Source organism: Scophthalmus maximus, chromosome 13 (genome assembly GCF_022379125.1).
Source record: "Scophthalmus maximus strain ysfricsl-2021 chromosome 13, ASM2237912v1, whole genome shotgun sequence".
In the NCBI taxonomy this organism is placed as follows: Eukaryota; Metazoa; Chordata; class Actinopteri; order Pleuronectiformes; family Scophthalmidae; genus Scophthalmus; species Scophthalmus maximus.
In genome coordinates this window covers 12,441,672-12,456,238 of record NC_061527.1, presented here as the reverse complement: position 1 = coordinate 12,456,238, position 14,567 = coordinate 12,441,672, and the positions used below count along the sequence as shown (strand labels likewise).

At 41.6% G+C, this 14,567-nt stretch overlaps 1 protein-coding gene across 1 annotated transcript; it reads right to left on the bottom strand.

The window, feature by feature from the left end:
• Nucleotides 1–7,858: 7,858 nt before the first annotated feature.
• Nucleotides 7,859–14,402, bottom strand: timm44 (translocase of inner mitochondrial membrane 44 homolog (yeast)). The gene is made up of 13 exons (XM_035646760.2): nucleotides 14,324–14,402; nucleotides 13,771–13,875; nucleotides 13,189–13,392; nucleotides 13,012–13,092; nucleotides 12,754–12,903; nucleotides 12,264–12,400; nucleotides 11,868–11,953; nucleotides 11,059–11,151; nucleotides 10,615–10,739; nucleotides 10,304–10,354; nucleotides 10,076–10,165; nucleotides 9,421–9,531; nucleotides 7,859–8,662 (listed from the first exon to the last, which is right to left on the bottom strand). Exons 1-13 carry the CDS (start codon nucleotides 14,399–14,401, stop codon nucleotides 8,543–8,545), a joined length of 1,431 nt encoding a protein of 476 aa, XP_035502653.1. The 5' UTR covers nucleotide 14,402; the 3' UTR covers nucleotides 7,859–8,542.
• Between the last annotated feature and the right edge of the window lie 165 nt (nucleotides 14,403–14,567).

Below are 14,567 nucleotides of genomic sequence, written 5' to 3'. Positions count from 1 at the left end.
CAGGACAAGAGACAAGTAATGAAGCCCAAGCGTCTCTGTAGACCCCTGTGATTAAAATATTGGTGAGGCATAGATCAGGGTTATTAAGTTATTAAGCCATTTACAGAGCTTTGAGATTTTTACTGAAATGAATGTGCAATTCTCATTTATTCTTTTAAGCCCTGAATGTGAGATGTCTTTTTGAAAATGTTTTACTGTCTTGCAATAAACAGGAGAGCTCTCCAAATTCTGTTGTATGTTCTCATGTACAATGACAATAAAGACTTCTATTCTGTTCTATATGCAGTCTATGTATGCACCACAGTTAATAACATGACAACAGTTTGTGTCAATTTTTTTCCTGATAGTTAAATCAGAAGATTTATACCTCTCATGTAAGTAGAAGAAGCTGCATATTTTGGTACAGATATTCCCTCAGAAGAAGCTGTGTTACTTTGACCAAATACCTGCAGAACTAATGACATTCCCATCAGCCTCGTGTTTGGAGTTAATTACTTAAATAGAGTCACAGTGAGTCACATACAAGAAAAATGAAAAAGTATCCTTCAGAAAAAAATCTAGCATTGCAAATAAAGTTTCTCTTGACAGCTACAGCAGTTACAGAAGCCACGTCTCTCGTTTACATGACATTTAGGAAATCTACTTACTGGAAGAAGTCGACTGAAAACCATGCAAATGTAAATATACTGATAGGTACACGCACAACAATTAAAAATGTTTACAGTATAGTTTCTGCTTAAATAATGGTTCATTTTTTATTAAACATCATCTCAGTGTTAAATTCTGCTGCCTAAAGGAGTCAAGAGTAGCAATGGTCTCCGTAGAGGTGTGACACGAAGGATCTGGACCCCAACCTCGTAGTTGTAGATAAAAACATTCACAAGCAATCGTAAGACCTTATAGAATCTTTGCCACTGGCAAAAAGTAGGGTGTGGAGGATCACTGGGAAATATGAGTCTGTGGGGAAAATGAACTCATATTATCAAATACCATTCATGCATCGCTTTTAAATGACTGCAATTATTCTTTGAAGCATGATTAGCCTGTGCAGAATTCTCATGAGAACAGCGCGGTGGATTAACCCCGTCAGCCTTGTGACGCTTGTATAATTTGGGAGGGGACTGCATGGACGAACTGCACAATGAGAAGCATACAACTTACAGTATTATAATGTGACTTGAGTTGCACGGTTCTTCGGGCTAATTATGAAAAGTCTCAATCCATGAACTGAGTGATTAATGTTAATTACCAACAGTCACACAGTAAAGAAAAGCCACATGAAAGACGCAGACGTTTGAGCTAATTAGCAGTGCTGAGCCGTGTCTTATCACAGGTCGTCTGAGTCCCAGGTCCTCGCACAATCTAACATCACTAATCCTTAATGAAGAGATTCGTGCCGTTTAACAATTTCCGATCACTTGTGCACGGTGGACATGTTGAACATTCTTGATTATGGGAGTCACAATGCTCAAAACAAGGGACCTCTCTGTCGGTGAACTTTGTCTTATACAGCTGAAGTATAATGCACGCAGCAACAACAAAGTAAAAATCTGCCCTAAACCTTTGCATTTTACTTGCTACGACATTTCCAGTATCTCCTAAAAGGGCCTCCGCATCTTTGTGTCAGTTTGCACTATTTGACTGTCTAAAAATGTTACTCCTTCTTGTTGCATGCCCTCACCTGGCTCTTACCTTCTTCCTCCAGTAATAAATCACCTTACCTGTCCGTCTCGCTGACCCTGACCTTGATAACTATTGGCGAGAGGATGGAACTCTTTATTCACAACCCCATCTACCTGTCACGCTGACGGAGAGAGAGGAGCAAAAAAACAACCAAACCAACCAACAGAGTGCTGGGGGCTGGACACGCGCACACACACACGCACGTACGCACGCACGCACACATTCAGAAGCAGAGAGTATAAGAAAAGAGAAATACAGAGACACCACTGATAACTCTCACCTTCACTCCTGTGGATCGGGCCTCCGTGTCTTGGATTGACTCTTCATCTATCCGAGGATGGCCAGAAGATCCTCTCTTGAAATGATTAGCAGTGTGTAATTTTCTTGATGCTAATGAAAACCTTTCGACAGGAAAACGTTCGTTTCCCCGGCCCGCTGGCCTCCGTGACTGATAGGACATGGTACCAGTGCGGAAAGTTAATCTAACCCGGCCTCCGTCTTCATTAGAGTAATTGATAGGCGCTGGGGATCAGTGAGGGCAAGCAGACGAGCAGGGTAGTACCTGCAGCCCACCACGGCTGTCCTCTGGCCAGAGCAGCGTTCTGATTTACTCCCATAGATTAACTGTCACTTGAGGTGAGGCGATCTGTCACAGCGTCTGCCCACGGGGCCCTGTGAAAAAGAGAAAGGGCATAAAAGAAAATGCATATGAGTCATTGTACACCCACTGAAACTGAGTCATTTTATTGTGCTGAACTCTAACATACTGTGCCTCCTCTCCTCTGCTCTGCCACCACACACCTCCATCTGAATCCTATGATATACTCTGGTATTTGTCCTAAGCGGCTGCTCATTCTCCATGTTTAAAAGAGAGTGATGACTATCTTCAACCTGCCCTCTGTGTTGCCTGAGGTGTATGGGCCAGAAGTGAATGGCCATGCTTGATGCCTCCCCAGACAGCCTATGAAGCCGTGAGCGTCTGGTTAGAAGCGCCTTGTATTTACAACCTGGCTTCCCTGTCTACAGAAATTCTTCCAGACGAGGTTAATGTGGGGGCGCAGGCCAGTAACTCCTGTGACATATCAGACCTCTGGACAGGAACAGTAAACACAGCTGGCCGGAGGGAGGACAGAGACACCGGCTGATCAATAGAAACAGCATTTGCTTCCATCGTTTTCCCTCCTCTCAGCAGAATCGTCCCTTCTCATAGAGAATCTGCTCCCAGCAATTAGAGTGGGCGCGCTGACGGTGTCCTGGGTGGACAGGGGATTAGATTTAGAAAAAGGGGGGTGGGGGGGTGATAATGTATAATGGAATTGAAATAGTTGGAAAGTGACTAATGCATGAGATTCAAAAGGATGGAAAAACTATCAGTGGGCAGGAAACGTGCACTGTGAAGAAGCAGCACATCTCACAATGACAAACACAGACAAATGCTTTTACATTGTACAAAATATGTACAGTTTCAAATGAGAGCTGTACTGATTTATGACTGCTTTTGCAATGTGGATTTCAAGATTTCATCAGTAAAAAGAAGACTCGGTTTTTATCACAGGTAAACGCTTCATTGTGATGATACACCCCATTCTGGTAATCTGGATGGCGTCGTGACACTGGTGGCTGTGGACCTGGTGTTCAGATGGCAGCAGCATCAGAAACAGCGTTCAGTGCACTACACATGCAGTAAATTGGGCTAATAAAGACAATGCTGTTTAGTGATTAGGTTTAATGATGAGTGCACTTTTTACTTTAAATATATGTAAGGGCGGGAGCCAAGAAACAGTCATCCTTAATAAACTTAAAGCTGCACTCCTTAACTACAGGTTCATGCCAAGAGCAAATTTGAATTTAATTGATCTGAACGGAGCAAGACAAAGAGAGATCAATCTAGATGTGTCTATATGCAGATATATATATACCTTTGTATTATGTTGCTGATATTTTCAGAATCAGCTGATTGGATGATTTTCCTACCACTTTACCAATCTAGCATATTTAACACTGAAATGACAGTGACAGAGAGCGAGGGAGAAGCACTGCATATCGAGGGAATCAAGGACAATCATTTGAGAGTAACGTGTCCGTTCCACGACCTGGGGTGACCTGTGTGTGCCTAGGCTGTGCGAGATCCAGCCTGAGTGAGTATTTATCAGCACCAACGCATGCAGACACACAGAGCTGTGTCTGACACCACCCGACTGTAGGAGCCATCATCCCACATTCCAGCTGTAATGTTGCCCCTCGGAGTTCCAGCACGTCCCCCTGGTCTCTGGACACGCACGGTCGGCGGAGACGTGGCTGGTTAGAGCACTCTCACTGCCTATTACTGTTGAACAGGCACACCTGACCCTCTACAATTTTTTGCTGCGCCGCTTTGCCACTCATTTACAATGCAAAACATGTACTCTCTGCCCGTCAGCCCGTCAGTCCTTCTGCCTCATCTCCCTTTCTCACTGGCCACAATTCTCTACCTCCGTCCCACTCATTTTTATTAAAGTGATCCCTTCATAACACATTTCCAGAGTTGGCTCCTCGTCTCTGTTTGATACTGCCGTCTGATCTTATGGGACTGGAGCGACATATGAAAGTGAGATAAGGATATATTGACCGCTGACTTTCATAGGAAGACACAAAGCTACTCTATATTAGATCCTGAATACTGTTAGAGCTGTAATAACAAGTTGAGCTTTATGAAAAGATGAAGGATAACCTTTAAAAGAAAAATGTCATTTTAATGTGAGGCAATATCCCCAAACAAAAGCCTCCAAGATCTATTAGTGACGCGTCTTCGGCTAAAGGTACAAAACTACAACCTTTTTGTTGGGCTACGTTTGAGGAAAATTAAAGAAATTGCAATGTTGAAGTAAAACACCATAGTCAAAAAAGGAGACAAAACAAAATAGAATTGCGTGTGTGTGCCAGACCGGGATGCGAACCCAGAACCTTCTTGCTGAGAGGTAGACAGTGCTTACCGCTACACCACTGTGCAGCCCCCATGTGTAAACATCTGATACGTAAAGTTGTCTTTTCTTTGCCGCTGCTCTGAGGGCATTGTTGCCTTCCACTATATAAAGCTGCTGCTTGAGTTTGATGTAATCAGATACAGAAGAATGATGCAGTATGCTTGAATCTGTATAATTTAGCAGAACATCTGAATCGATAATTGGATGTAAGGAGGACTTGGGAAAATTACATGGTTGGTTAAATTGTCCTTGAGGACACATGGTGCCAAGGGAGCTGAAGGACAGCATCGTTAATGGGGCATCGTATGACAGGAAAGAAAGGAAATGGGGTGGATGTTAACATAAAGGATGTCTGACAGGCGAGAAACACTCGACATGTGTTGGAAAATTTCCATCGGTGATATGAAGATGAATAGTTAATGTAACAGCCATGGAATAAAGCAGCGTTTACCGTAAGTGGTGTGGAAGGGAAGACCGCAGTCAGTTTACTTAAATGGCGTCACATTGAAATCTTTAAAAATTGATTGTGAGCAAATGATATTTGCTCCCAAACTGTATCATTTTAGTTGTTGTTTTTGTTTATTTTTGTTTGATTTCTGAATTCCTTTTGAAAAACAGTCTGGAGAGATATATTGTCCAAGAGACACTTTGCAAACGTGGGAATCCTTTCAACATCTCTTAAAGGACTTAATAAGGCGTGATACTTTTTCTTCCATATTCACGTTTTATGACCTGGGATTTTTTTCTTTTGTGTGCAATTTTTGTCACCCCACTTGTTTGTCCTGCTGCAGCTGCCAACCTCGATCCCAGGCCACAGTCGGATGTCAGCACTCACCCATCAAATGGGAGAGTCTATGTGACACTTCTGCCCTACTTCCTTGGGACTTGACCTAGCATCACTTGTGTTTGTGTGTGTGTGTGTGTGTGTGTGTGTGTGTGTGTGTGTGTGTGTGTGTGGTGAAAGACATGCATGTGAGAGTAGCCCCCTGTTGACCAGCTGCATGTTACCTTCTTCACTCTTTAATTTTTTTTATTATTCAGACAATAACGTTTTTGTGTAGGCCTGTGTGTGAGTCAGAGCGAGGAGTGTACGTCAAAAAACTGTCAGCTACTCATGTGCGCATGTGTGTGTGTGTGTATAAGTGTGTAAGTGGGTGTCTGTGTTCTTGTGTGAGTGCCAAATGTCCTTAGTCAGTGAGATCAGGAAAAACCCCTAAAGGAAGGGCATTTTGATAGATCCTCCCTTTAAAGAGTCCATGTTTAGTTTAAGAATTATCTTACTCTTAAGGTTAAATTTTGGGTTTACATAAAATTGTACTTTACAGTACAAGCAATCATTTTCTAATTTACAGCTTTATAGATTGATTTCCTTCCTTCCAGGCATCCCCTGTCACCAGTTTACAGTTGCAATTCATGTCAAATGAAGTTATAATTACGTACTAACACTATTACTACATTCTATCTAAAGACAACAAAAAAAGGAAATTGATATTTTTTGGGGGCAGTTTTTACAGTATCCAGCTTTGATACGCTGACAACAAATCCACATGCAATGATTTTTTTTTTCTCTAGTGCCAACCTGAAACCGTTTTCAGAAAAGCTGCTGCTGGAAACTGCACCGCCAACAATAAACTGTTACATTAATAATAAAAAAAGTGAAGGTGACTAAATATTTACTGTGATGGATTACCTTCAGCGAGCACATTTAAAGACTCCGTAAGGTCATTATCAAACTGCTTCGGGGATATGTTAATCAGTCTGAAAATCAAATTAGTGTAAAAGCCTGTGGTGAAAACTCACAAGCATGACAGATCTTCTCTTGGTCATCAGGGGTCTGACAGCATCCATCTGACCAACACCTCCAGCTGAGAGCTCATCTTGGACGGCTCGTCTGAACAACGGGTTGTAGAACGGTGTGTGCGCTTGTTGCATCATGAGCAATGAGTACTACATCGGGGAGCTGCAACCTCAGCAGAGCTCTGCAACATAGAGGATCCATCATCCAGGACAGCGCTGGTAGCAGCCAAGGTGCTGGTCCACATGCACAGACAGACTTACAGAACAGTATGCAGAACAAGCAGGCTGGTGTATAAGCCACCTCCCATACCCTCTCAACCAAGGCCACTGTAATCAATCCTGCAGGCCAGTCCAAATTCATGTGACAACGAACACTGCTCTGAATCCCACCATCTGTACTAAGCTGTCCGATTGCTGCCACAGATGATGAACGGCTTTATATTCTGCACCCTCCACCCAAAAGTATCTCAGACACATGGGAAGAGCATCATGTGGCATGGATGAGAGCACAAACCCCCTCCATTCGGGTGTAGCCTTGTGATTCATAGATTTATATTCATATTTAATTTGAGGTGGTGACATTTTAAAGTGGGAATTGGCCAAATGCAGAAAAGTAACATCCAACTATATTATTTCCTGTTGGCTCAATGTGAAGCACCTTGGAGTGTAATCTACATCTTCTGACTTTATATAAACTATTGTCTGCAACGAGAGATGCACTAACACAGTGAAGAAATCTGTAAGGAAGACTTGTACTGAGGTCTAGTTGTCCGTGTTATTAGTCCAAATAACTTGGTCATCTTTCACATTCATATTGAATGTGCAGCAGTGAAATATGTGGATATTTTCACACACAGCCATCACAGGTTTTTCCTCAAAGGCATGCTGACTGTGTCAAACACCAGCATAAGATGATTATTGATCTGATCTGAGAGATTAATGTAGATTTGGTGTCATGTGTGGCATTCACACTTAGCATGTCCAAGTGTAGTAAAAAAATAATCACATATTATTGCTGTTGATTTCCATATAAATCTTGGTAACAGGTTGGACGAATCTGATCTTTTAGTTATTGTGCATCCCCTAGACCAGGCTTGAGTATTTGGTGTGTAGCTCACTACAATCAGCTTCACTGTACACAGGCAGCTTAATTTCACTCAAAGCAAATGAGGGCTCCATCACTGCTCTGCAAATTTAACTGTAAAAAATTTCGGTTACAATTAGCCTTTCTCCCAAAGGAAATAGTATGGCAAACACAGAAATCCCATTTGAGGATTTAATGTTAAAAAATAATTAGCAGCTGCCCCAGAAAGAATCGCATGACATCCTTCAGATCTGAAGGAAAGCTTAACCAATTCTAGGGAAGAGGTAAAAAAAAAATTTGGAATAAGATTCTTAAAAAATAAATCTGTTAGTATGGAAAAACTGGGTGATTTTTATTTTTCATAATAAATATAGACTTTTCCTCAGTTTAACAATTACAATGGACAATTATCATTCATACAAGGTCCGAGAAGAGCACTAATCGGCCACAACACCACCAAGACAACGAAGCCTCAGAGAGGACGTGAGGGAGTAAGAGGAAGGTTGCAGAGATGTCTGACATTTCCAAGATCAACCTGAAGGTTAAAAGGCTCGTAAAAGTAAGAAAGTGCAGCATTTATTTCCATGTTTTCTTCTCTCATGCTCATAATCAAAGAGCTGAGTGTAAGTTAACTAACTCCATTCATCCAACAACAACTGTCTTGCACCATGCAGGTTCAATACATGGACAGCCTTGCAGGCTTTGCAGAAAGTACAGTTAGTGACAGTTGTTGATAGTCTACCGCCCCCTAGTGTGAGCCAGAGGAATGGCATCAAAGCAACTATAGGGACTAAGCCGTATGCCTGTGTAGTTAAAAAAAAAAAAAGGGACAGTGAAGCACCAACTGTTAGGCAGCACTTTCCCACAACGCTCGTGTTGTAAAGTGAGCCCATGCAGCCGTCACTGTCCTTCACATCCACGTGCCTTCCTCTCCCCTCCCATCCTTTTCTCCCCATCCAGGTCCAAGGCATGTCCTCTTGCTGGGTTGAGTGTCTTCTTACGCATCAAAAGAGTCTTAGAGGATCTGTTCAGTGCTAGATGCAGAGATGTCAAGCAGTCTCCAGGCAGCATTTGGGTTGAGCTCCTCCTGGTCGCGACACAGAGCCCACACGTACATCATCCTCAACACTTTGTCCTGGAGAAAGAAAAACAGATGGATGACTTACTTTTTAACAGTTCAGTTCTTGATCACTATAAAGCAGGGAGTACAGGTAAATATTTACTTAAGGTTATGTTAGCCTGAAGTTCTGCTGAGTTTTATATTATATTTATTAAGCGTCTGTGTACATACAATGAACTAGTGAGAATGATTCCAATAGCTACCTGGAGAAACTGCTGACATTATTTTTGAGTTGGCTAGGCCAAGTCAATACCCAGAGCCAAAGATTGACAGGGAAAAAGACTTTTAAGTCTCTGACTAAACAAATAGTAAGAAAAAGTATTCAAGTACTCAGTCTATAAAGGCGGAGTCTAATATTTAATTAGTAGACATTAGCATTAAGCTTACAAAACACAGAAGAACAGTATATCCACCCTTAATCCTCTAGCACAGTGAAAATTGGGCAGGTTACATCTGCATGGTACTGAGTGGCCACTTTATACCAATCACAGTTGTCCCTGTGGAACCGAAAGTGGAAGACACGGCTGCTTTAGAGCCCATAAAGCTGTAGTCTGGGTCCTGGGTCGAAATAAATAAAAGCCATGACAAATAGTAAAAAGTGGCTCCATTGTCTCGTAACGTTCTCCTGGTGATTCATTTATGAGAACTAATGATTATGACAAAATATCAACTAAAGCTTTGTATTAATTCTGTGACATGAGGGGATTTTTATTTTGTAATATGGCAAAGACTGTTTTCTTAGTGTTTTTTTTGTTTTTGTTCACGTTACTTACAGGGTCTCCCTCGACAACTTCTCCTTTGGTGTTACGTATCACCATGACTAACTGAGCCTGGAAGGTGATGATCAATACTGGACCCTGGTCCATCATCTTCCCCATAGCCAACTGTAGAAGAAGACATATACTTTACAGAATCAACAAACATGATTTTTAGAAAGACTTATAAGAGTAAAACCTTTTTTTTATTGTTGCTTTATATTTAAAAATAGAAAGTTGATGCAAAGACACAGTGTGTGAATTGTCCTGTTTGCAGTCCAACATACCAAAGGAAACGGCAGAAAGATAAAAAAAAAAAATAAACAAACACCAGTGAGGCATATATTTCATTTTTGTATATTGGCAAACATTGTCCCTGCTACATATATACTGTATACAAGCTCTCAAAATCCAATCAAAACTTTTGTGCATTAAAACTCATAACTGGCAACCTGCGAGTGTTGCTGCTATTCTCATGTGAGAAAACAAAGCAGGTATAAAGCCAATGAAAGGCAAGACAAGTTCAATCTATTTTTACACTTGCCAAGCACACTTTACACTTTCAGATATTTTGAGACCCCACACACACACTTTATGAATAAGTAAACTAGTAGAATTTTTTTAAGAGTCTCCTCACAACTTTATTGTGAACGTGTAGCCTGGTATAACTTACATCAATGTTGTCAATGTCCAGGATGTTAGAGTGGAACTGAAGTCCCATGGCCTTGGCTTGCTGAATTGGGTGTGCCAGCTGACTGTATGTCTACACACCGAGAAAAGGAGGGAAAAAGGAAATAAGATAAAATGATGACGACATATTTAATGAAGACCAACCCAACTGCAACCAAAATGCGAACTGCGGTTATCAAGGTAGTGAGTCAGATCGTGAGTGCGGTCGTACCGCTTCGTAACACCAGTCCTTCAGAACCTCCAGCTCCCCTCTGATCATTGCCTGCATGAAGACAGAACAAACACTAAAATGAAGATTTCAAACTCATTTGTAAATATACATCAAGGCCTGATCACATACAGTTGTGTAGGTCCATTCGTTTTATTATTAGTTGATTTAGATACATTTGTAAAGGGTTGCTCTCACTTTCAACAGTGTTACAAAATCCTGACTGCATCCACTGAAATTTAGCTTTGACAAAAAAAACTAAAACAAAAATACAACATTGTGTTGTGTTGTCAATTGTTTGCAGTCCAACATACCTCCAGTATATTGGGGATGATATCTCCTTCACACTGCTTGAGGAAGGAATCTTTGTCGAATGAAGGGTCCACCTTCAAAATCTCTGTTAGAACCTCAGACATCTCCGTCTTGGAAAAGAGCCCACCTATGCACATGTGGACGGGATGTAATTGTAATTTTTAGTACAAAACAAAACAAAAGAAAAAGATAGTGTGAATCAGCTGGATTGTTGGAACTGAATAGTTGAGGGACATTACATGGCTATGCAGTTACATGTAGTAAAAAAGACGAAAACTAAGTTTTACATTTTTTGTATTACTTTTATTTTGTTCTGCCTTTATCAAAAGGCCAGGTTTATGATGTAGCTACAGATACTATGAAGCACATATACCAGTTGAATCTTCTTTGTTAAAGCTTGATTTGACCTCTTAGATGTGTTAGTAATCAAACCAGAGGTCTCTTACCTAAGACGTCGGTCATCTTGTCGGTGACGGCACGAGATGCTCTGACAAAGGCATTGTCGCTCTCATCATACTTCATCTTCATCTCAAAGAACCCTGCAGTGAGCACAAGAGTGATTTTAATTTGTCTTCACCTTTAAAATGTAATGTTTTATGTTGTTGTCTTGTTATTTGTGCCTATAAGAAAAAGCCGCAAATGACAGTGTCAACAGATGTAGGTCTCAGTATGTTGCCAGTTCTGCTGATAGTGCAACACTTATGGAAATCTACACACTAGAAAAATCTGTTGACTTTGAGCAATGTCCTAACTGTAACCCTGGCCATTTCTTTTTCATGTCCAAACATTAAAAAAATCATTAACGTTGTTTCCCTAACTAATGAGCATAATATCGACAAAATCAACCATGTGAGGAAAATGTCTAAAGCCCCAGTTTTCCACTCGCCACCTAATCTTAAAGCAGCACGCTCTACTAGCAGGCTTGGTATTAAGTTTACCACACTATCCAAAGATATATGTTGCATGGGTTTTAACACTGACAACTTATTATCTGACCAAAACTGTATAACCTCCAACGACAGCAGCACAACATGCAGAAGAAAGTTCAATGGTGTGGGTTCTTGCAAATTGTTAAACTAGGTCCACCACATTGTTTTACATTTCCCCCATTCTGGTATTAAATTGACTGGTTTCCCATTCAATATACCCCTGACAGAATTTCTCTAATAAAGCCTTTGATTTTATACGGGCTTTCTGTAAATAAGCAGCCTAGGATGCAGAGACGGACAGAACACATCGGTGAGTTATTCCTTACTGTTGAAGACCATGTTGTTGTCTTTGAAGTCCTTCCACTGCTGGTACCATTTTGAGTCCTTGTGGAGCACCACACCCATAGCTTCCCTGAAGAACACAGTGTAAAGCTTTGAACAGTGGGGCCGAGGGATATGGGTGTTACTGCTGCACTCATGCTGACCACCATATTCAACCATATTAACCAACAAGGCTAGCATGGTCATATACATACAGCAAAGACAATAAACTAAATGAAAAGAAAAAGAAAAATAAGGTTTGAAATCAGAAATGTTACAACACTGTATCCTTTGAGTCCAGATTAATTGATTATACCGTGGCGAGGCCTTTGAGTGATACTAGCTAACCTGAGATATGTTTGCCCCTCAGTAACGGGGCAAGGCAGAGGGCACTCACGTACTCGTTGGCTTCGAAGACCTTGCCGTCATCCCCTCCCCCCTTGGAGGAAAACTCGCTTCTCTTGCGGAGTCTGGCGGGGGGCCGATATGGGCCGGTGTGACCCAGGTCCCCAATCTCTTTCTTTACACTCTCCATGCCCTGAAATTGAATAAACATGTAGCAGAGCAGAAAATAATATTAGGCTTTATCATGTCCTTTTTTAAAGCCTTTCTGTTTCATGTACATGGAGATAATAGGGATAGGCAGGAAAGGCAGGGGGGGGGGTTCCAGGTAGCGATTTATTATTTATTTATGACTTCCATTTGTCATTACTTAAATTACATTTAATGGTATATTAATATTCTCCACCAGTTTTACAATGAGACCCATGTAAGGACTGTCTTACTTAAAATGGCTGAGGATTGTTTTGTACATGTTTTTACTTTTATAATACATAAAATTCAATTGTGAAATACTGTATCAGCACCATAGAGAATAAAGGGACTCCATACATGAGATATTGCTTTGAATGCACTAGTCTTCCCCAAAATCCCTCCACTCTTTGAGACGGACTCTGCAGACGTCTTTGCGGATTTGGCTGCTTCTTCCATTCCCTCCTTGATTTTCTTCCCAATATCTGTTCGGCTGACCTCCTCCAGCCCCTGTACACACACACGAGCGCCTTGTCAAGATGGGTGTATCAAAAGCAAATCTATTTTGACAATCAAAAAAGTAAAGCGGCATCTGATTGATATATACATCACGTTTACCTCTTTAACCGTCTCAGAGATGTTTCCCAACTTCTTCCTGAGAACCTCAGAGGTTTTCGCTGTTTCAGATTCTATATTTTTCTAGGAAAGAGAAAAGTGGAGGACTGGTATAAATAAATGTTTTTCAAGGAACACAGGCAGAACTGTTTTGAGTCTGTAGTGTGGACCAATACTAACATATTTCCTTCGAGCTTGTTTCAATGCGTCGGACTCCTCCAATTTTTTGGCCTCTTCCCGGAACTTCTTGATGTTTTCTTTCATGTCCTTATTCTTGTTTAGCTCCTGCTTCAAGTTGTCCAGAAACTCCCCCAGGAAACCTTTTCTTCCACCACCTCTCTCCCCGGACAAATACCTTACATGCAGAGGTGGTGACCAAGCCACCTGGGCGATATGAAACAGAAACACCAAGTTGAGATGAACTTATTCAAGACGGGAGCATTTCTATTAAACTTGAATTCATGTTCATGTTATTGCATATGTACTACAAGTATAATATCATGCGAGGAAAAGTGGGAGCACCTTAGAATGACAGAAATGCAGCATGAGGACATCAGGTCTAAATGAATTGCACCGTATGACGTGCCACATATCTATTACTCTAAAATGCTCTTCATTGTTCGAAGCAAACTGCAGTGAGATTTGTAGAGGTCGAGAGCAGAACGTGAACTAAAACATGGGAAACTCAAGGTCGTAAATACAGGCATGCAATCTTCAAATACAGCTTCAGCAGAAACCGGACATGCAATGAGGTGTCGGTACCTGTGATGGGCGCGTGAGAAGCCCCCGTATCCTGAAGACACCGGGTCTGTAGTGAAGTAGCCGGTAAGACGAGGTAAATGCCACCATGCCTCTTCTCACACACATCTGGACACGGACACACACACACACACACACACACACACAGTAAACGTCAGTAGAAACTCTGGACATGTGCGTGGCAATAGATCACTTCCGCAACCAGCGTTGTCATTTTTAGATGGATCGTCGAGTAGGGTCCGCGATAGAACAACGACGCCTGTTCGTTGGGGGAAATGGCTGCAAGTCAAACACGAAGCTAACAACATTGGAATTTTCCTTGACAAAACTTTCGACACGTTGTCCTGAGCCAGCGTCCAAACACCGGCTGATCATCTCAACGTCCACAGAGCTAGCTCCGCTAGCTAACGCCACATTAGCAGCCTGGTTAGCAAACCTCGTGACATTCACAGTCAGCCTTCGAACTGGCAGTTCCAAAAATGATATGACGCTCTCATGTTTTATTTCGTCTGCGCTTGAATGTTGATATTTTGCACAAAACACTCCAAGCTCTCACCTGATAACACCGACACAAGGGGGCCGCCATCTTGAATGCACTGCCAAGGACCTCCTTCCGGTGGTGATGACCTTCCATGTCCGCGAGGGAGGGGGGGGACTCAAAATCACGTGACACCCAAGTACAATTCTCCACGTGATCTAAATCCACTTTGTATAATTTAACTACGTGTTCCACATAAGAACCATAACACTAGTATTTAAAATTGCCCAAATTTTATGCACATGACATTATCACATGAAAG

Coding starts and splice junctions, on each gene's coding strand:
- timm44 (XM_035646760.2), bottom strand. CDS start 14,401: ATGGAAGGTCATCACCACCGGAAGGAGGTCCTTGGCAGTGCATTCAAG. Junction 13,876..14,323: donor CCTTGTGTCGGTGTTATCAG/GTGAGAGCTTGG, acceptor GTCCGTGTCCAG/ATGTGTGTGAGAAGAGGCAT. Junction 12,904..13,011: donor TCTCTGAGACGGTTAAAGAG/GTAAACGTGATG, acceptor GTGTGTGTACAG/GGGCTGGAGGAGGTCAGCCG.